The sequence below is a fragment of the Orcinus orca genome, chromosome 7, assembly GCF_937001465.1.
Source record: "Orcinus orca chromosome 7, mOrcOrc1.1, whole genome shotgun sequence".
In the NCBI taxonomy this organism is placed as follows: domain Eukaryota; kingdom Metazoa; phylum Chordata; class Mammalia; order Artiodactyla; family Delphinidae; genus Orcinus; species Orcinus orca.
The window spans coordinates 106954823-106978585 of NC_064565.1; the positions used below are offsets into that span (position 1 = coordinate 106954823).

The following is a 23763-nucleotide window of genomic DNA, read 5'->3' on the forward strand; positions in this document are numbered from 1 at the left end:
GGTTTTAGTTTTGCAAGATGAAAATTCTGGAAATGAATGGAAGTGATGGCTGTGCAACAGTATGAATGTACTTAACACCACTGAACTAACTGTACACTTTAAAATGATTAAGATAATAAATTTTATGTTATGTGCGTTTTACAACAATTAAAACAAACGAACAAATACTGTTTAAAAGCATCAAAGAGCACCAAAAGCAACCTGGACTTGCAGGACCCGGATTCTGGAGAAAAGACAAGTATACTGAGAGGAGCCCTACATTCGCCTTCACTCGTTCCCTTGGGTCATTTGTTGTATTTGGAGGACTGGAAAAAGAGGCCAAGCAGAAAGTCACAGGTGGGCTGGCTATCAAGCAGCTAAGACTTATGAGGCAAAAGTCTGAAGAAGAGAGAAATGTAAAGAAGAGCCAGAAATTCTGCAAGCAATTTTCACTGAGATGTTTATTGACACATCACCTAAGCGTGGATGAGACACCAAAACACCAAACAGAAAGCAGCACTGGGAGACTAAGAGCTGAACAGAGACTGTTGGCAGACTTGCGGTAGAGAGAGACAAAAGCTGGTATCTCAAGGCACAAGTAACTGTGAAGAGCAAACCAGTAAACAACTCACGCTTTTAACTGAGACCCCAGAAGGGGTTATTTCCTGTGCGTAAAAACATGCCCTGGAAAAAAAGGCAAACTGAAAATAGATCAGCCTTAACAAAGCCTAAAAGCCAGCTTCAACGAGATCATGGTGATCTTTGATCCTATGAAGGAAAACATCATCATCCAGGGCCTCCACAATTTTTCATACACAATGTTGGACAAATTACCAGGCCTGTCCCCACACCAAAACAGAACAAGCACTCCAGGATCAAATGTCTAAAAACTAAGGGGGAAAAGCCCCAGGAAGTCAAAGTATTCTAAGACTCTGATACTATCCAGAAGTGGTTTAAAAAAAAAACTAATATAAGGTAAACTATAAGTCAAGGATCTATGTTGTAATCTCTATGGTAATCCCTAAAATAATAATAATAAAAGTATATATAAATAACAGCTAATGGGGGAAGGGGATAGGATAATAAAGCATACTTGATTCACCTAAAAGGAGGAAAGAAAGCTGAAAAAAATCAAAAGAACAGATAAGACAAACAGGAAAAAAACAAAACAGTAGGATGGCAAAAATAAACCCAAATACATCAGTAATCACATTAAATGTAAATGAATTATATGCTTCAATTTAAAAACAAAGGTTATCAGATAGGTTAAAAAGCATGTTGTTATATGGTACTTACAAGTGACACACCTTAAATATAAGGACACAAAAAGGTGGAAAGAAACGGATGAGATGAAGTTTGCCATGCAAACATTAATTGTAAGAAAGCTCATATAGTAACACTAGACAAAGCAGTCTTTAAGCAAGAAGTATTACTAGTAATAAAAAAAGATATTTCAGAAAAATAAAAAAGTCGATTCAATAGGAAGATAAAACCCTAAATTGATATTCACTTTGTAACAAAACCTCAAAATATATAAACTAAAAGAATAAACAAACAAATCAAATCTGAAGATTTTAATATTTCTTGGTAGTTGATAGAACAAGCAGACAAAAAGTTTAGTAAAGACGTGGAAGATCTGAACTTGATTAGTAAATCTGACTAACTTACAACACTTTATCCAACAATTGCAGATTGAAAAACTGAAATTAACTGAAATTAAAAACTTCTCTTCAAAGACACCACTAAGGGCTTCCCTGGTGGCGCAGTGGTTGAGAGTCCGCCTGCCGATGCAGGGGACACGGGTTCGTGCCCCGGTCTGGGAAGATCCCACGTGCCGCGGAGCGGCTGGGCCCGTGAGCCATGGCCGCTGAGCCTGCGCGTCCGGAGCCTGTGCTCCGCAACGGGAGAGGCCACAACAGTGAGAGGCCCGCGTACCGCAAAAAAAAAAAGACACCACTAAGAGAAAAGGCAAGCCCAGAATGGAAGACACTACCTCACAATACATATATTATTTGACAAAGAACATTTATCCAGAACATATAAAGAACTCTCACAAATTACTAAAAAAACAAACCCTAGAAAACCCACATTTTTTAAAAAAATGGGCAAAAAAAATTGTGTAGTTTAATTTATGTTATATATCAAGAAAAGTGTTTCTAAAAAAATTAGAAGAGGACTTTCAAATTAGTTTAAGGCTAATATCCTATCAAGTGGTTAGAATAATTGCTACAGTATCTAGTATTTGTGTTGAGTTTCTAAGTGTTCTAATAATGATGGTTTTAAATAACTTCTGATGACAATTAGGTATCTAAAGCCTTAGAAAGTCACTTCTTCAATGAGAATTTTATTATCAAATTCAAAATAAAAAATGAGAAAAGAAACAATACTAAAGATGTCTAATATGTTTGATAGCTTACACCTGGATCATTGATAAAATCACTGTTCTTAAATTAGGCTTGGGAAACCAAGATTATCTGCCCAAATGGGATGTCCACATCATAAAACTGCCCAGTGATAGAAGAAACTGGAAAAAGGAACCTAGTTGTCTAGAATATAGTGTCTGATACATAATACACAGTCATTTATACCTGCTGAATGAATGAATTTATCCACCTAAGCACAAAGGTGAATGAATGTTAGCTCAACTCTGTGTAAATAAATTATCATATATATATATGATATTACATAAAATTATCATACACACACACGTGTATATATATGGGGAGCAGCCCCTTTATGGACAAAAGTTTCATTTCCTTTCCTACAGCAAGATATGACTGCACCACCACAGGGCCTACCTCTGGCTGAATTAATACTTGCCTCCCTAAACTCAGTCATAGATTGCTACATAATCAGTGCACACACACAAAAACAGTTCACAGGGCATAGTAATCAAGGTGTTTATGGCTCTATTAATTTGTTTGAAAGAGGAGCTAAAATGGACGGCAAGGAAGAAATCCTAATTATCAAGCACAATACTCTTAACCTTTACAGTATTTACGATGTTGCCCTAGTTTTATTTTACATAAAGGCCTAGTACCTGGCTTTTGACCTAACCATAAAAAGATGCCAAGGTATTATACTGTCAGTCACAAACGCAAACCCTAGAGCACATATGGGGAACCTGTCTTGCACAGACCTTTCTTGCAAAAGCAGTAAGTAAATATATTGAACAAGCGTGAAGCTTAACAGTCCCAAAGCCACTTGATCCTATTTTCTTCTAAGATGTTATTTTGAAAACAGAGAAAGTACCAAGAAGACTCATAAGCAACCTACCTATGTTCTTCCAGAATACAGCTATTTTCAAACTTTTCTCAATGTGCAATCTAGAATACAGTAAAGACGTATTTTTTTTGGAACTAAAAGTATCAAAATCTACGAGAGAAAAAACAGACTCACAAATTCTGTGATCTCCATGTTCTCATCCTGTCTTCTGATCTCCAAGGACATACAAATCCTTGGTAGCTTCAGCAAACAGCTTACATTATTTCTCTCAACTCTACTCCTTGACATCTATCACCTTTGGTAACTGCAACTTTCATAATAATGACCAATCTGACACACTCCTTACAGATGCCTAAATTTTCATCTCCCATCTTATCAGGATTCCCTTCACCCACATATTGATATGGACAAATCTTGAGACTCTTCATAGAAGACATCAGGTGTCCCTGGTATCACAGACCCTCTTTCCTCCTGCCTCTCCTCGGTTACACTTCAACTGCTCCGCATTCTAACTGGAGCTCCAGGTCTACTGATCCCTTACACCTAATACTTCTGTTTCCTGGGACCTTGTGATTCACTTGCCTGCTTATTAAACAGCACAGATCCACGATCAACAATTTTAACAATGCTACTATCTTAGAATTCTTCCCCATACCGAATAAGCCAAATTATATCAGCAGGTTTTCCTTAGTTTTTGAATATTCTTCTCTGAGACTGCTTAAGTACCTCCGAAAAAAGTATAAATGCTGCTGACTGCCTCCACTATACAAAATTTGTGCCAGCTTACCCTAAATTATCTCCTCACAATTACAGATGATCCACTTAGTTATTTATAGATAGTTGACCCCAGCACAGGGGATATTCCAAACTTCCTCCATGTGTTAGTTTCCTATCATTGCTGAAGAAATTACCACAACTTTAGTACCTTACTTATTCTCTAACAGTTCTACAGTTGAGAAGACTGAAAACAGTTTCACTAGGATAATCAAGATGTCGACAGGGCTGGTGCTTTCTGGAGGCTCTGAGGGGGAAATCCACTTCCTTGTCTTTTTCAGCTTCCAGTAGCCACCTGTATTCCCTGGCTATAGCCCCTTTTCCATCTTCAAAGCATTATCACTCCAATCTCTGTCTCTGTCATCATACTGACTTCTCTTACTCTGACCCTCCTGCAACCCTCTTATAAAGACCCTGCACTTCTACTGGGCCCACCAGGATAACCTAGGAAAACATCATCTCATGCTCCTCAACCTAATCACACCTGCAAAGTTCCTTCTGCCATATAAGGTAACAATCCCTAGGTTCCAGAGGTTAGTCATGGGCATATCTGGGGGTCCATTACTCAGTCTACCACACTCCTCAACACCTGACATGCTTCTGTCACCCGTAACTGATGGTCCCACCTTCTACTTTATTAAGGAGACCAAGAGCATCAGAAGAGTTCCTCAGCTTCTTTCCTCTTCACAAAGTTGTTGCTACATTCCACTTCACCTCTTCACCCACCATCCTTGATGACTTCCCATATAGCTCAAAGAAGCAGTGACCCTTCTTTCCTGGGTCAACTCTCCACCCCAGGACTTTGAATTTATAGCCTCTAGTCTTTAAGGATAACCTGCAATAGTACTATACCTTTGTTATTTGTGAAAATGACTGGGAATATAGATAAATTCAAGTAAAAACATGAAAATATCTTTGAAAATAACCAGAGTTTTATGCAGAAAATTCCTCTATTAACCTTCTATTAGCCTACATATCACAATAGCAAATGCTTTCCTATATCTTTTGACATTAATTCTAATTGCTCAAAAGTAACCTACAGAATACCATCCATAAATTTAACTCTCCCTTGTTATTGTATTCATTTTATAGTTTAAGCGGGGGAGGGAAATGAACTGAATATAAATATACCTGTGGATTATTTTGATAATTAAAGCGATTATATAACCTATAACACATTTTCTCCATAAAATAATCAGATCTTTCCCCAATCATTAATCTTTTAAACAATTAAAAAATTGAAAAGGAAACTTATACTAAGTAGGCTCAAACCAATCTTATAAGTTTAACATGTTAACTTTTCTTAAAGAAGAGAATGAATTAAAAATAAGAAACAAAGCAGAGATTACAAACTCCAGCGCCTTCAGGGGCAAAATACATAATGCAAGTCTCAAATGTTAGAAAGGGGTATAGATCACATGTTCCATCTAGAGACATGTACACTTTTCTTTCTGGAACGCTGAACCTGCCAACAACAAAGTGAGTGCGGACAAATTGTGACCAACGGCTGCCTCCACATAACCTGTGATTGATTCCATTTCCACTTTCAAGAGTCAGTGTGTCCCATGCTATCTATATACACTGAGGCTCACGCAGGGCATTTTAGATACAGACACCTCCTTGTCAGAGAAAAAGTCAGCTAGCTGAGTAGGAGGGAGGTGGGAAGACAGTGTAGCATCTTCTCTCCTCCCTCTGAGCCTGAGATCTAAAGTTCCAACAGTTAGAGCCAGAATTCATAGTAAAGAGAAATCTGTCTAGAAACCTGCACACCTCAGGTGTATGTCTTATCTACCAGGTAAAGTGATCTGATAAGTCTGATTGAGGGTAAAAATCTTCACAGAAAATAACAGATGTCAACATAAAATTTTTTTTTGATCTTTGGAAAATTAAAAGCATTTATTTATCTTGACTGAAGTACTGGTTACAAAGGAGCATACATGTGTCAAAAATAACTTTATATACTTCAGTTTTGCACGTTTCAATGTATATAAATTTTACATTAATTTTTAAAAGCACTTATTTAACTAAGCCCAGAATACTACACATAAAAAGGAAAAACAAAGAGAATGAAGGATGAAAGAAGTCTACCTTATAGAACATGAACCTTATAGAACCTTATCAACACTTAAATTTCTTTCTGCATCTATAATTGCATATTTTAATGAGCATTTTGAAAAAAAGCATGATATATTTAAAAAATGTGTATATTAATTCAAAGATGTATGTGAGTGCCTTGTTTGTGCAGGGAGTTGTGCTAGGTGTTGGAGACACAGTGGTGACACAGACATTCCCCCCCATAAAGTTCAGTCTAGTGAGGAAACGAGGCACTAAACAGTTGTTAATAATGATAAATGCTACAAAAGGAGTACCGAGTACAGTGAGAGCAGCTGGTGCCAGTGTGCAGCACACAGCATGAGTCAGGGAAAGCTTACCAGAAATTTAAGCTAAGACTTGAAGGATAAGTAGGAAAAAAAAAATCACATAAAAATCACATAAACATTCTGGAAACATATCCAGACAGCAGACGTGTGAAAATCCTGAGATGAGAGAGAAGGACTTCAGCAGGGCAGTAACATAATCATGTGCTTTAAAGTAATAATTCTAGAGCAATATGAAAAAGAGAATAGAGGGGAGCATAGTGAATACTATATGACTAGTTACTAAGAAATGAAGGTGCTTTGGTCTTAGGTACTAGATATGAAAACAGAAATTTCAGGTTCTAGAAATACATGATGTAGGGAGAGAGGGAGAAGAAACTAACAAGAATAATTCCCAGGTTTCTGTCACGATCAGATGGAATGACACTGATTATGAGCTCATTTGGAAACGCCAAGTTTGAAGTACCTCTCAGACAATGAAGGGAGCCACCAACTAGATAAATGAATTTACGAGTCTGAAGCTCAGAGAATGAGGCTGGAGACATAATGTGGGAATCACCTGAACAGAGGCACAACAGAGAGCTAAGGTAAGCAAATAACAGGTACCAGGAGAAGGAAGCCTAGGACTAAGCCCCAAGAATGCCTCTCTTTTAAAGGGCAGAGGAGAAGGAAGAGTGACTGAGAAGAAACAGAAAGGCAGGAGGCATACCAAGGGAGTGTTTGGTCACAGAAATTAAGAACCCAACGTGTTAGAAGACGAAAAGGTAGTCAACTGTGCCAATGCTGCTGGAAAAGTCAAGGAGCATGAGGATTAGCAGTGAGCTTTGCTGTCAGAGATGCGCAGGCGCGGTGATCCTAGTTAAGAGCGAGAATGAATAGAAGAGTTGAGATAGAAGCGTGACTAAAACATATTCAAAATGAATAAAAGATGAGAAAAAAGAGATAGCAAGTGTCAACATTTCCTATGAGACATTTAGCTGTGCATGGCAATGAGAGACCCTGGGAAGCAGTGCAGGGGTCCAACTGAAAATGTAGTGGGATTTTATTTTGAGGATGCCAGTGACCTGAATGTGTCTAATGCTGATGAGTAAGACCAGTAAAAAGGCAGAACCTGAAAATAATTCTGTTTTTTGACAAAGCAGAAAGAAATGAGATTCTTAGCACAACTGAAGAAATGGCATTTGATAGGTGAGGAAACACTGCCCTCCATTAAAATGGGAGGGAAAAAGAGAAACACAAAAGGGGAGAAAATATAGGGAAACCTGTAGATTCAGAGGCAAGAGATGAACCCAGCTTCCACCTGATGCTTTCTCCTTCTCTCTGAGAGGCAGAGGGCAAGACTGTTTATTAAGAGTAAGGGGACCAGCAGGATAGCTGGAGGTTTGAAGAGAAATAACTCTTTCAAAGTGGCGGAATGAGCTGAATAGAGAAGAGTGAGACTACTGAGCAGTGTGGAGGGCTGACTAGAGGTTTGTGAAAATGCGACAAATAGTGGCACTGAGCTACCCTGTGTGAGGTTTCCCAAGTGGGGTTTCTACCAGCAGAAGCCCAGGAAAGGCAAGTTGCTGGGTTTATCTAGGGTTGTGGTACTACCAGCTGGGTTTGATGAAAAGATGATGGGAAATATTAATACTAGTTAATTTTTACTGAGCACATTACTATAGTCCAGGCCATACAGGTGCTTCATATGAAAGGCTCCTTTAAGCCTCATGGCCACTCTACCCAATTAGCACAATATTATTTTCATTTTATAAATGAGGAAGCTGAGGAATGATATGGTCACATAACAGCCAGGATTCAAGGTCTGAGATTTCATCTGCCCCCCAACCAACAAAAAAAGTGGTATGTGTGTGTGCTGAAATAAAACAGAAATTTAAAAAATCGCATGGTATAAAAAGTATATAAATAATTTTAAAATACTCCTTTTATCAACAGAGTGATGGACCATGAAATCACAAGTAATTTTCTATCTCAGTGTTTGTATTTAAAGACTCACCAAATCCAAAACTTAAAGAGGACAGCAGTAAGTTAGCTTATTTCACATTTAAATCCCAGACAATATGTTTTCACACGCTATCACATTTACCTCAAAATGTCAACATAAAATGAATCTATACCCTGAAGAGGAAAATGAGGTTCAGAAAGGCTAAATAACTTGTTAAGTGTTTTATCAAAACCCTGCAAAATGAAGTAGCTTCTCCTTGACCCTCTTGTCACTAAGCCCTATAAAACCTGGGGTAATAGGCCTGATTGAATTCACTCAGCAGAACAAAAAACTTTACAGCTGTTTGCTCTCATTGGAAATTCTTTCCAAACACTGCTTTATTCTACCAAGTAAAAGAAACCAGGACACGCTCTCACCATTACACTAATAATCAAAACTAAAGAAACTGAAAATAAAAATTCGAAAAGCAGAGAGTAAAATCTTAGAAGAAAATCATTACGTCCAATTCTCAAACATAAACAATGAAGTAAGTTACTGGGCTTGATGATTTTGCAGACACAATAATTAAGCTTGACGAATCTTAATAATCATTCTAAAGTTAAAAAAACCTGAGAGTTTAATCTCCTTGAAAGCTATTAAACAGCCTACCTCAGGTCCATGTTTTCCAAATTGTTTTAATGAACAAGATATTTTTCTTGAATGATAATAAAACAGTAATACTAGGTGAAAAAGGCAATACATATCTGAAGAATTTATATATACACTGCAAGGACTTACAGTCCTTGTAAGACTGGGAGAGATTTATCATTAGGAGTGGTAGATGGCAGCTATTACAAAAATATTTGTATTAATATGACATCCCCTGTAACTGAGGATATAAGGACATTAGGGTTTAAAAACTTGCAAGAGAATGAATATTTCATCTCTCATGTTGTCACTCAATCACCCTTACTCAAGAAGAGACAGACTTTTCAGTATTTCACATATTGAAGCATAAGTGCTAGATATTTAGAAAAATATTAAATCTTTCCCTTTCAGTTTTCCATTCTAATCATTAAGTATAGGAGCAACTAAGATTTTACTCATATAAGCTAAGGTTGGCCCTTATGAAGGAAATAGTATTTAAAAAAAAAAGAAAAGAAAAAAAGCTTTCCACACTGAGTTGTACCATCCAAATAAATGTGACAGAAAAAAGACAGTGTTTTGAAATGCTTAACTTAAAGGAAAAACAACAAAGCTCTACTTACCATATACATTAGTATGTCTCTAATCATCACCATAGCTGTCTGATGATCGTTCCAAGCTTGATTTAGTGTTTGAAGAAAGTTGTTATTCAATGAATTTAGTACATCTTCTCGCACCTATTAACAGAAAACTTCATTAGTTTCTTTATACACAAGCACGCGCGCACTCATATGTATACATGCACATATCTGTTCAACAAAATAATGAAGTGGAATCTTCGATTTTAGAACAAAGAAACATGTTACAGACCAGTAGAAATATTTTAAGCTATAATACAACCTATATACGGATAACTAACAAATGTGTTTTGTATAGTCCAGACCCTTCTCTTGACCTCCAGAATCATAAAGCAACCTCTTGGGCATTTCTCAACCCGCCAATGACTTAACCTCACTGTCAGCATAAAATCCTAAATACTTTATAAAGGAACCACAAAGGCCCCACAGAACTGGCCCCAGGCTATTGCTCCAATTAAATTTCCTACTACGCTTCCCCTCCCCCATCTTTGAAGAATGGTCGAAAACACTGATTTTGGAGTCAAACTACCTGGGCTTGAATCCCAGCTCGCCGACTAGCTGTGCAACCTTGGGTAAAGTATTTAATCTCTGTGCTTCAGTTTCCTCAAATCTGAAATAGTATCCATTTTATAGGATGGTTTTAAGGACTGAATTACCACTAGTAATACAGGTAGAACAGTGTCTGGCACTCAGTAAACACTCAGTGAGCATAAACCATTAACTTAATGCACTACAGCTACCATGGAGCTGCATACAGCAAATGTGCTCTGCCATCTCCTCTGTGCTGGTTCACATACCTCACTCTCTGCCTTTTTTTCTGCACAAGTTTCACCTCCACAAAAAGGTCTTCCCTGACATCCTATTTCAATAACGTCTATCTCTATTCCTTTACCCTACACTTTATTTTTCCTCAAGTACTCATCACTAATTACTAGTATATTACATATTTATGTTTATTATTTCTCCTACTAAAATGTAAGCTCCACGGTAGCAGGGAGTCTGTCTTTTCCATGTGTACCTTCCACATCTAGAACAGTGCCTGGCATATAAAAGACCCTTTATTTCATCCCCACCCTCCAATACCATGATCCACGTCCAACAAGGTAAGCTCTTTCAGGATATCTGCCTTTGCACATAAAGTTCCTTTCAGTCTGAAATGCCTTCCTAATGCAATCCTGATAAGAATTCAGGAATTTCACAGTCCACAAGCATACTGACACCTTCTCCAATATGAGCTTACTGACCACTACTTCTTCCTGCTATGCTATCAGTCCAACTGAAAGGTTATTTGACTAGGAAATAGAATCTAGACTCTGGTTCTAGCTTTGTCATGAAAAAGTAGTGTGTCTGTCCTCCAAGTTCCTACAACACTTTGGGACTATACTGCCAACCTATGCAGTTATTCAAATCCAACCAATCCTCCATGGTCTAGCTCAACTCTCAATAACTCCAGCTTAAAGTGACATCTTCTATCTCTAAACATTCTTTACCATAGAAAATCTGCAGTAGTGGTTCAACTTTTTCAGGTTGGGGAGAATCTGAAGTCATCATGTTCTCTGAGAAACAAATTATTTAATATGTGTGTTGAGATATATAGACATCTGTAAACCCATATTATAGATACATGTAAATAAAATGTCACTGTGTATTAGAACTAGAATAAAGTGGTTCGAAGTGCGAAAGATTAAAAAAAAAAATACACAAAACACATTGCTCTCAACCCACAGGAGAGCAAGCTGAAGTTGTGAAAACTATATATTTTCTTATTTATAGAGGAAAAGAAGTCAGTGAGAGATTTTAGTGATGGGACAATAAATCTATTCTACTAAGCATACGGTATGAAAACCACTAGCCTATACCACATAATTCAGAATGTTATTACATAATCTTTTGTTCACAGACTCAGCTCCTTGACTTCAAATATATCACCCAGAGATTACTCCATAAATATGCTGACTACATCAAGAGTGATAAACATCCACGTCAGTTAGTTGACAGTACTGTGTTAAACAAACACTTTCATGCAAAGTGGTAATATACCAATTATTTCAACTCATTAAGTCTACCACTCATCATATGCAAGTTCCAAAGGTAGCTAACGCTAAAAACAAAAACACAGCAAGTTGCAAATGTACCTATTTACAAAATTCTTCAACCTTCATATTCTTTCACTGAACCACTAAACTTTGAGTAGCAATTAAATCAAAATCATGACAATACTAGAGAAACTGTACTACATAACAAAAATTAAATTATATATTCCAAACACCATAATATCTAGGAATTAATTATTTGTAAGGACTTAAGTGAACTTCTATATACCCTCTTTGTTATAAAATCAAGTTATATGTTAACTGTATTAAAGTCACCCTGATTTTGGAATGCAAGAATATGCTTGGTATATTTGTTGGATAAATGAAAAATTTACCAATTAAATTTTAAAAGTTATAAAATAAGGCATATTTTCTAAAATCAATGATTTATACACTAAAACATAGCAACAAGTGTAAGATACCTGCCTTTCAACAAAATTAAAATGCGATCAACTAGCACAATGTGTCATAAATGATAAAATTGCTTTATTTGCATTATACTTCAAAAAATCATGCTGACAAATCAGTAACAGTGAATTTTACTTAGCAGAAAATAAGCTGTTATAAACTGTTAATTTTGTTATATTTATTTTTGAAAGATTACACACACGGACAGGACTAAAAGATGAAAGATAAATACCCTTAGGCACACTTGCTGCAACTATCTCTTAATTATTCAGATCACTTTATGAGCAAAAAACTATTCCTCTAAAACTGCCCCAGAAAAATATCTTCATACTCTGATACATGAAAAGTGAATGCATATTTGTTCAAACATATACAACAAAATGGTAGGAATGAGGTGAAAATTCAATCTTTATGAAGATCAAAACAGGCTTTTCAAAAGAAGATTAAGTTGGCATATAAAGCAAAATACACATAAAGTGAAAAAAAGATTTAACCTTTATTTTACAAATTATTAACATAACAATACAGAAAACTTGAAATAGAAAGTGGGAACTGTGTGTTGTAACATGATTAATCTTTGCACCAGCAAAGGCAACCCTGATGTAGAGGTGGTACCAGAACCAAATGGACCTGCAGATCAAGTACGACCAGCATCATTACTTGAGAAAATCTACATGAAGATTACCCAGATAAAGAACTGGAATTTGAAGAGTGAAACGATGAAGAACCATGGAAGTTGAGAGCAGGATGGACCAGCTGTGACAAAGAGGATAAACTAGTAGCTGAAAACTGATGGCTATGCAAGACATCTAGCCTTGCAAAGGATAAAGCAAGACACGGTAATTTAAAACAGTAGATCACAAACTTGGCAAAGAAATAGAATCCCATGGAGACTAACAGATTTCAATCAAGAGAATGAGAAGACATAGAATGGGAGAAAATATTAACAAAAGACACACACATCTGAAAAAGGACTGTAATCCAAAATACACAAAGAATTCATAAAACTCGACAATAAGAAAACAAACAACCCAATTTTAAAAACTGGCAAAAGACCTGGACACCTCACCAAAACGATATCCAGATGGCAAATAAGCATATAAAAAGATGTTCAACATCTGACCGGTAAGGAACTGCAAATTAAAATAACAATGGGATACCACTACACATCTATTAGAATGGCCAAAACCCAAAACGACATCACCAAATCTGGTGAGGATGCAGAGCGAGAGGCACTCTCAATCAGTGTTGGTAGGAATGCAAAATGGTAACAGTCACTTTGGAAGAGAGTTTGGCAGCTTCTTACAAAACCAGACATACTCTTACTATATGATACAGAAAATTATGCACCCTGGAATAAATACCAAAGGAGTTGACAATTTATGTCCACATAAAACCCCCCACACTGATGTTTACAGCAGCTTTATTCATAACTGCCAAAACTTAGAAGCAACCAAGATGTCCCTCAGTAGCTGAATAAATAAACTGTGGTACATCCAGACAATGGAGTATCATTCAGCACTAGAAAGAAATAAGCTATCAAGCCATGAAAAGACACACAGGAACCTTAAGTACATAGTACGAAATGAAAGAAGACAATCTGAAAAGGCTACGTACCATATGATTCCAACCATATGACATTCTTGAAAAGGAAAAACTAAAGAAACTGTAAAAAAGATCAGTGGTTGCTAGGGATTAGGGTGGAACAGAAATGAACAGGCAGAGCACAGGATTTTTACGGCAGTGAAAATATTCTGTATGGTACTATAATAGTATTTCATTACACATTTGTCAAAATGCACAGAATAAACACCACCAAGAATGACCCTCTAGGGCTTCCCTGGTGGCACAGTGGTTGAGAGTCCGCCTGCCGATGCAGGGGACACGGGTTCGTGCCCTGGTCCGGGAAGATCCCACATCCCGCGGAGCGGCTGGGCCCGTGAGCCATGGCCGCTGAGCCTGCACGTCCGGAGCCTGTGCTCCACAATGGGAGAGGCCACAACAATGAGAGGCCCGTGTACCACGCAAAAAAAAAAAAAAGAAAGAAAGAATTACCCTCTAATGTAAACTATGGACTTTGGGTGATAATGGTATGTCAGTGTAGGTTCATTATTTTAACAAATGTGCCACTCTGGTATGGGATGCTTATAGTAGGGGAGGCTGTACATGTGTCAGGGGGCATATAGGAAATCTCTGTACCTTCTGTTCAATTTTGCTGTGAATCAAAAACTGCTCTAAAAATAAAGTCTATTAAAAAAAATTGGGGGGCCCACCAATTTACTGATCTAAAAATCACTGATCAAAAGAAAGAGAATCTGGGTATTTTTCTTTTTAAAGCTACCCCAATGATTCTGATACAATAGCCAGGATTAGGAAACCACTGACTTAAAAGAGCCACACTAGCCATTTCTGTTCCTTCCCTTTGCAGAATTTCCTCAATATGAATATTTTTTATATAGTTATAATAATAATCATACTGATGTGGTTCTGAGTCCTGATATTTTTAAGCCATCCATTAACATTCAACATTAAACTTTACTTTAGGAGAAAAGTTTCTAGCTATATCATTTCATTTCCAAAGCACTGTAATAATTCCAAGAAAAAGGGTATAGCAGAATGAAATGTAAGAAAAATACAATGTCATCTGAGATTTAAGCAATGTCCAACCTAACACCAAAAGCATGAGCTACAAAAGAAAAAAATGATAAACTGGACTCCATCAAAATTAAAAGTTTTTGTTCTGCAGGTACTGTTAAAACAATAAAAAGACAAACTAAAGACTGGGAGAAAATATTAAATGACTTGTACCCAGAATAAAAACAAACAAACAAACAAAAACCTCTCACAACTCAGTAAAGAAAGCAAACAACAGAATTTTAAAATGGGCAAAAGACTCGAACAAATTCTACACATGAAAAGATGTTCACCAACATCAGCCATTAAGGAAATGCAAATTAAAACCGTGATGAGACACCACTACACACGCCCATTAGAATGGCTAAAATAAAATATACTGACAATACCAAGTGCTGGCAAAGATTCTGAACAACTAGAACTCTCATACATTGCTGGTGGGAATGCAAAATGGTACAGCCCTACCAGAAAACAGTTTGGCAGTATGTTATGAAGTAAAACATACACTTACACGTGACCCAGCAATCCCACTCCTAGGAATTTATCCTAGAGAAACGAAAACTTATATTCACACAAAAAGCTGTACACAAATGTTCATAGCAACTCTATTCATAATCAGAAGAAACTGTATACAACCCAAATGTCTTGCAACAAGTAAACAGGTAAATGGATAAGCAAACTGATACATTTATATAGAAGAATATCACTCAGCAATAACAAGGAACAAACTATTGATATATACAACAGATTGGCTCAATTGCAAAATAATTATGTGAATGAAAGAAGTTAGTCTCAAAGGCTACAAACTGTATGATTCCACTTATAGGACATTCTTGAGAAAACAAAACTATAGTGACAGAAGAGATCAGTGATTGCCAGGTATTAGGGGTGGGAGAAGGATGTCACTATAAAGGGAAAACAAATTTTCTGGGGTGAAGGATGTTCTATATTGACTGTGATAGCAGTTACATAAATCTATAAATGGGCTAAAATTCACAGAACTGTACATGAAAATAAAAGGCTAATTTTATTGTATATTGACTTTTTAAAACTTGCAGTAATTATGATTCTCAAAATTGGGTCCTGTTCTATTATCATCTTATAAATGTAAGCTATGATGCCACAATCTTTATTCATAAAAGCAACTTGAATGCCAAACAATGAAGAATTGTTAATTATTTTGAGTATACCAACGTTACAAAGGCCTCTGCTATAGTTCAAATTGACATACCACATCCTCCATTTCTGTGAATAGAGCTTTCCCTGTCCTTTTTATTACACACTTAGCAAAGATTAAAGGAGATTACTAAATTAAAAAAAAACCCACTTTTATTTTTCAATGTTGTATCAATAACAACACCTGTTCACTGATAAATTAACATCCAAGTTGCAAGAAATACATCCTCAAATCAATCAAATTACTGGCAAAGGGAGGGGGAGAAGGATGGAAAAGGGGATGACAGGAAGGCCAGCAGGCATGAGCATGACTGGGAGCTACAAGGATTGACAAGGAGGCTGACCTTGGGGCAGCAGCTCCTGGCTGGATGGAGAGTTGAAGGATATTAATAATCTACACAGTATCCCCCCACCCTCTAACATAACACATTTATTTTTAATCATTAATTAAAATTTTTTCACCTAAATTTAAATGCCTGGGGCAAAGTCCCAGCAAGCCAATCCTAATATCTAGGTAACACAAAGAAACTTATCAGCTAAAACTAATTATAAAGATTTTAATTCTAAAGTTTACTGAAACCAGAACTGAGCCATATAATTAATGATGGTATGGACTACTGAAAAGGACTTCCTTCTTAGAAAGTCTTAAAACTCAGCACAATACTTAATTCCAACACAGATAAATCTCTGTAAATACAGATATTTGTATTTAGCATTATTTTGCACTGAAATATATATACCATGTATTAAAAACATAAAATGGTGCATAATGCTAAAAAAAGAACATTTAAAAGTATCACAGAGATACTACTGATATAATGTTAAGAGGTGCAACCTCTTAGAAATCTGTAGTATTGTAATGTTCACTCAGGAGCTAAAACAATCAAATTACTATTTGCAAATGGACTTGAGGACACGGGAGGGGGAAGGGTAAGCTGGGACGAAGTGCGAGAGTGGCATGGACATATACACACTACCAAATGTAAAATAGATAGCTAGTGCGAAGCAGCCGCATAGCACAGGGAGATCAGCTCGGTGCTTTGTGACCACCTAGAGGGGTGGGATAGAGAGGGTGGGAGGGAGACACAAGAGGGAGGAGATATGGGGATATACGAATATGTATAGCTGATTTCACTTTGTTATAAAGCAGAAACTAACACACCATTGTAAAGCAATTATACTCCAATAAAGACGTTAAAAAAATTAGTATTTGCAGACAGTTACCAAGGGCAGTTACTAATTAGGACTTTTGACTTTGACTTTGACCTATACAGTCTGCAGCTCCTCTTCCCTGTAATATGGCTGGGGTTGATTAGATCAATGGCACTCATGCAATGCTCCACTAAGATGTCTCAGTACCACTCCAGGGTGGGCACTGTTTCCCCTGATTAAATATGATTTATACTGGTTTTGTGTGATTTTAAAAGTGGGGTTTTCCACTATTTTAAAAATACAGGCACACCTCGAAGATGTTTTGGGTTTGGTTCCAAAACACTGCAATAACGTGAATATCACAATAAAGCAAGTCACATGAATTTTTCGGTTTCCTAGTGCATATAAAAGTTATGTTTACATTATACAGTAGTCTATTAAGTGTGCAACAGACTAAATAAATGTCTAAATAAATAATGTGCATATCTTAATTTAAAAATACTTCGTTGCTAAGAAATGCTAACCATCGCCTGAGCCTTCAGGGAGTCGTAATCTTTTGCTGGATCTCGCCTTGGTATTGACGGCTGCTGACTGATCAGGGTGGTGGTTTTGCTGAAGGCTGGCGGGGGCGGCCGTGGCAATTTCTTGAAATAAGATGACAATGAAGCTGCTGCATCAATCGACTCTTCCTTGTTTCAAGAATGATTTCTCTGTAGCATGCAATGCTGTTTCACAGCATTTTACCAACAGTAGAACTTCTTTCAAAAGTGGAGTCAGGAGCTTCCCTGGTGGCGCAGTGGTTGAGAGTCCGCCTGCCGATGCAGGGGACACGGGTTCGTGCCCCAGTCCGGGAAGATCCCACATGCCGCGGAGCGGCTGGGCCCGTGAGCCATGGCCGCTGAGCCTGCACATCCGGAGCCTGTGCTCCGCAGTGGGAGAGGCCACAACAGCGAGAGGCCCGCGTACCGCAAAAAAAAAAAAAAAAAAGTGGAGTCAGTCCTTTCAAACCCTGCTACTACTTTATCAACTAAGTTTACATAATAGTCTAAATCCTTTGTTATCACATTAACAACCTTCACAGCATCTTTACCAGGAGTACCTTCCATCTTAAGAAACCACTTTTCAGGTTCCACTTCTAATTTTAGTTCTTCTGCAACTTCCACCACATCTGAAGTTACCTCTTCCACCCTTTGAGCCCCTCAAAGTCATCCGTGAGGGCTGGAATCAACTTCTTCCAAAGTCCTGTTAGTATTGATATTTTGACTTCTTTCCACAAATCATGAATGCTCTTAATGACATCTAGAATGGTGAATCCTTTGCAGGAGGTTTTCATTTGACTTTGCCCAGATCCATCAGAACAATCACTATCCATGACAGCTATAGCCTTATGAAATGTATTTCTTAAATAAACAGACTTGAAAGTTGAAATTACTCCTTGGATCCATGGACTGTAGAATGGATGTTGTGTTAGCAGGCATGAAAACAACATTAATCGTCTATAGATCACCATCAGAGCTCTTGGGTGACCAGGTGCACTGTCAAAGAACAATAATACTTTGAAAGGAATCTTTCTTTTCTGAGCAGTAGGTCTCAACAGTGGGTTTAAAATATTCAGTAAACCATGTTGTAAACAGACATGCTGACATCCAAGCTGTGTTCTTCCATTTATAGAGCACCGGCAGAGTAGGTTTAGCATAGTTCTTAAGGGGCTTAGGGTTTTCAGAATGGTAAATGAGTGCTGGCTTCAACTTAAAGTCACCAGCTGCATTAACCCCTAACAAGAGTCAGCCTATCTTTTGAAACTTTGAAGATAGGCACTGACTTCTCCTCTCTAGCTATGGAAGTCCTAGATGACATGTTCTTCAAATAGAAAGCTGTTTTGTCTACACTGAAAATCTTCTGGATTACTTGATAGTCTGTACATCAGCACTTGCTGCTTCACCTTGCACTTGTATGTTACGGAGACAGCTCCCTTCTGTAAACCTCCAAACCCATCTCTGCTGGCCTTCAACTTTTCTTCTGCAGCTTCCTCACCTCTCGCAGCCTTCACAGAACTGAAGAGAGTTAGAGCCTTGCTCAGGATTAGGCTTTGGTTTAGAGGAATACTATTGTTCCTGGTGTGATCTTCGATCCAGACCACTCAAACATTCTCCGTATCAGCAATAAGGCTATTTCACTTTCTTATCATTCGTGTGTTCACTGGAGAAGCACTTTTAATTTCCTTCAAGAACTTTTCCTTTGCATCTACAACTTGGCTGTTTGGTACAAGAGGCCTAGCTTTCAGCCTATTTCAACTTTCAACATGCCTTCATCACTAAAGCTTAATCACTTCTAGCTTTTGATTTAAAGTGAGACGCGCCATTCTTCCTTTCACTTGAGGCCATTATTAGGGTTATTAATTTGCCTAATTTCAATATTGTTACGTCTCAGGGAATAGAGGCCCAAGGAGAGGGAGAGAGACAGGGGAGCAGCTGGTCAGTGGAGCAGTCAGAACACACACAACGTTTATTAATTAAGTTCGCCATATTATTTGGGCACAGTTTGTGCCTCCCACCCCAAAACTATAACAGCAACATCAAAGATCACGGATCACAGATCACCATGACAAATATAATAATAATGAAAAGTTTGAAATACTGCAAGAATTACCAAAATATGACAGACACGTGAAGTGAGCAAATGCTGTTGAAAAAGTGGTGCCTGACCTACTTGCTCAACAGGGGGTTACCACAAACCTTCAATTTGTGAAAAAAAAAAAAAAGATGAAGTTATCTGCTAAGTGCAGTAAAGCTAAACACAACAAGGTGTGCCTGTAACTGAGACAGCCACTGGATACTTGCTAAGTATCGTTCTTGGCTCTAAATTCTAAAACATACTGCTTGTCGCACCTGATGAAACCAGAGTATTTACATAAATATGCAACATTTACCATGATCAAAAATAGCATATAAGTTCTCACAACATTTGAATTTTTCAGAGCCCTGTGTATGTGATCTGGGGGCTTGTCACTTTACAAATTTTACCAGTTATATAAACCCTGTTTTTCCTAGAAATGCCATTAAAGAATAATTCCTGAAGATCTCAAAATATTTTTCACTTCATCACACCAAAGTGATGTGACATAAACCTATCAATAAAAGTGGCTTACTGTATAAGTAAATCTCAATGGAAGCCAAGCCATGGAGTGTAGACGGTATGTCTCCTAATCCGACACATCCTTTGAAAAAAGCTCCACAGCTCTTCCCGTTATACCGAGAATTCTTGATTTAAAAGATTACATGGTGAACAGTGGCAGCACAGGAATACAGATGCTAAAAAGCCCATCTGCCTGATTCAAATCACAGACACACATTTAGTAGATGTGTGACCCTGAGCAACTTACTTAATTTCTTTATGTATCAGTTTTTATAAAAACAGAAATAGCACCTACTTCAAGGAGCTGCTGTGTGGATAAAATCAGTATACACAAAATACTTAGAACAGTGCCTAGCGCACAGTAAATGCTATATAAGCATTTGCTTCTATTATAATATTACTTGTATTACATATTCTTAAAATTATTCATATACGTATTTGAATCTTGCTACTCAGAGTGTGGTATGCACAGAGCAGAATCATGGTCAATATCATCATCATCATCACTGGTGAGCTGGACCCACTGAATCATAATCTGCATTTTAACAAGATACTCAGAAAATTCATAAGTGCCTTAAATTTTCTGAAACAAGCAACATAAATAAAACACGTATACCTATATATTCACATATTTTATACAGTATTTTCTAAACTCTCAATTTCCACTTGATTCTTGCTTTCCTTCCTCTAAAGAACAGAAATTTCTCCACAACTAGAAGGAATTCTTTTACTTCATACTTTGAGAAGTTCGTAATGGAGCCAACCTCCATTAAGTTTGGTGAATAGATGTTGCTATCTCGTAATACATATAACAACCTTAAGATTTTTGTACAACCTTAAGATTTTTGTATTTCAAAGCAAACTCCTACTAAAGATGAGGAGAGCTAACCTTAACTTTTGTAGATATTTTAAACTTTCGAAGAATTCACTAATGACAAGAGATTCCTGAATGGAATAAAATTCACTGCCCTCTTGATATTTTCTACACTGACAGTACTGTTTTCATTATTTTCACTAATTTTTAGAATAAAGGTGGCAACCTTGATCAAAGGAATCATACCAGTATCATTAACAAACCTAAAGATAGCCACTACAGGGAAAACGTTTTTCTTGACTGCTGTCAGAAGATTCTTCTATAAATAAGTTTACTAATGTATACATAGTTAGTGACATAAGTTTAAGAATTTCACAAAGTGTCCAAAACGAAGCTCTTAATTCAAAAGGATACATAAACATCTTTCCCTGAACTGACAATTCAAATATTTAATGATTACTTCCAAAAAGTGAAGCAGGGTGCTAGGCACCATGGAGAATACAAAATGCAGTCACTTTACAATCTCTATAAATACAGGAGGGTAGGAAACAGGAGCCTAATATTAGCATTCATATGGCCTCAATACAAAGTGAAATCCAATGAATAGTACTAAAGAAGTTGTGAGGTCCAAAGCAAGGGCACATGATGGCAATTAGAACAATGGATTTTCATAGTTTCACAAAGAAAATTTGCTACATGTTGAAGAAAATAAAAAAATCCAAATTTGGGATTCTAAAAAATACATTCTTAGTTCAAATATTCTTTTGAACTTCTTAAAAAAGTAACACAACTTGGAAAATCGGGATTTAAGGACAAAGTAGTATCATGAAAAATGGTAGCTTTTTACCTAACGGTTGGAAAGGAAAACAGAAATAAAAAAGCAGTATACCATAGAAGGACAATATGCTTATCATTTGTAAAGTACTTCATTCCCAATGGTTAAGACAATAAGATATACATTAAAAGCATCAAGTACATTATAGCATTAATACCATAGTTAAACTCTGAACAACAGGGACACTGAAATAATAAACAGTAAAATATATACAAAGCACGGCAATATGGCAACTAGTCTTTTTGTTCTCCTGAATACCATGGAGGAAAAAAACAGTTCCACAAGATCACACAATCTGGTTCCCAGCAGACAGACAGACTCCAGCCTCAAGAAATCAGAGGTATACAGCCCCAAAACTACACTGTGCTTTTAAATGGTGAAACACACTCTGCTTAAAGTGGTTAGATTCAGGAGTAATTAACTTGGGTAGGTAGAAGTATTACCCCACATACAGAAGACAAAACAGATCTCTGCAGTTCATGGATACAAACCATGATGGTTTCCATTTGACTGTTAGTATTATTCTTAGAGATTCATTTCAATAGACAATTACGGAGAGCAAATATGAAGAGCAGGAGACACAAAAAATGAATGAAACAGGTCTTAGCTTAATAAATATTAAAAGAACATCACTAGAAACTACAATAGAGAGGAGTACCTGCCCTCACAGTGCTTACTGTCTATTCCACAATTTAAGTGGGAATAGCTGGTATTTAACATGGGTGAACTTGCTAAATAACACTCTAAACTTGGCTCTTCCCCAACATCATTTCTCTTTCAATCTTTTCAAAGTAGAAACTACTCAATTTCCTATGCCCCTCATATTCTATGATTGGTATCTTTCTGACTCTCTAACAGCCCATTTTCCTCACCTTATCCCTAATAATCTTTCTCTTTTGCGATTATCCTATTTATATTCAAGTCACTCTTCCAAATCATATTTCTTAAGGGTTTGTATACCTAGCTGAGAGCCTTCGTCTTCTTTCTGACTCCTGTCATCACCCTAAGCTGATCCAATATTCAATGTAATGGGTTCTTAGTTTCTTCCAACAACTTTAAATTAGGAAAAAGGACAAGACAAGATGGCAGGAGAATGAAAGATAAGTGGCAAAGAAGCACTGAAAATGGCACTCCTACTAAACCTTTTACTCCATCTTTTCCATTTCAATCTATTTTTAAAAATTAAAACCCAACAGCTCCTACCACCCACAGAATAAAAGCCTAATGCCCTACAATGTTAGTCCAACTAACTTTACCATTCTCGTTTCCTACAAATGCATGTGAAGTCCTTTATGTTCCATTTACACTTATACTGGTCCACCAGACAATGCTCAAACCTAGCTGCCTTTTTTACTCATGCCGTTTTCCTTACTGAGACTATCTTTTGCCTTTGTTTACATGATGAATCTTTCATAATCCTTTAAGGCTCATCAAGTGACCTCCTCTTTCTACTTTGTCCTGAATTCTGCAGGCAAAGTAATTCCCCTTCAAATCTGATTCCCTCACTAAAATTGGGAGGTTTCTTGCTGATAGGCATGGTGTCTTAATTATTTTTTGGTGGATAAAACACAGGAGAGACTCAGTATCTGTGGGCCTCTAAAGTGAATCTGTCTTTGCTAATGAAAATCTTAGTCCTTAGTGTTTCTATCAATGTCCTTCGTAATTAACTGCAATCACTGTATTTACGTTGTGTTGTACATAAATGCCATTTTAAAAGTCTCTACATTCATTCACATTTGCCTAGAAATAAAGGAAAAGCACTAAAAAAGCTAAAGCTAAATCTGTTTAAATAACTGGCCTACAAAATAGTCCAGAGCTTACCATAAAATTACCAACTTCATTCCCTCAGGCAATTAGTACTACTACATAAACATCTAAATATAACTATGAATAAACATAATACTTAAAACTCTGGTTCTTCCCATTCTCCCTCTAAAAATGGGGAGAAAAATT

At 37.0% G+C, this 23763-nt stretch overlaps 1 protein-coding gene across 3 annotated transcripts in view; it reads right to left on the minus strand.

The window, feature by feature from the left end:
- The window catches only part of CUL3 (cullin 3), a 97556-nt gene that overhangs the window by 45330 nt on the left and 28463 nt on the right, over window positions 1-23763 (minus strand). For all 3 annotated transcript variants that reach the window (XM_004262640.4, XM_033426576.2, XM_033426579.2), the window contains one exon: window positions 9549-9662. In XM_004262640.4, coding sequence (XP_004262688.1) covers window positions 9549-9662 — 114 coding nt within the window. The remainder of the gene's footprint in view (window positions 1-9548; window positions 9663-23763) is intronic.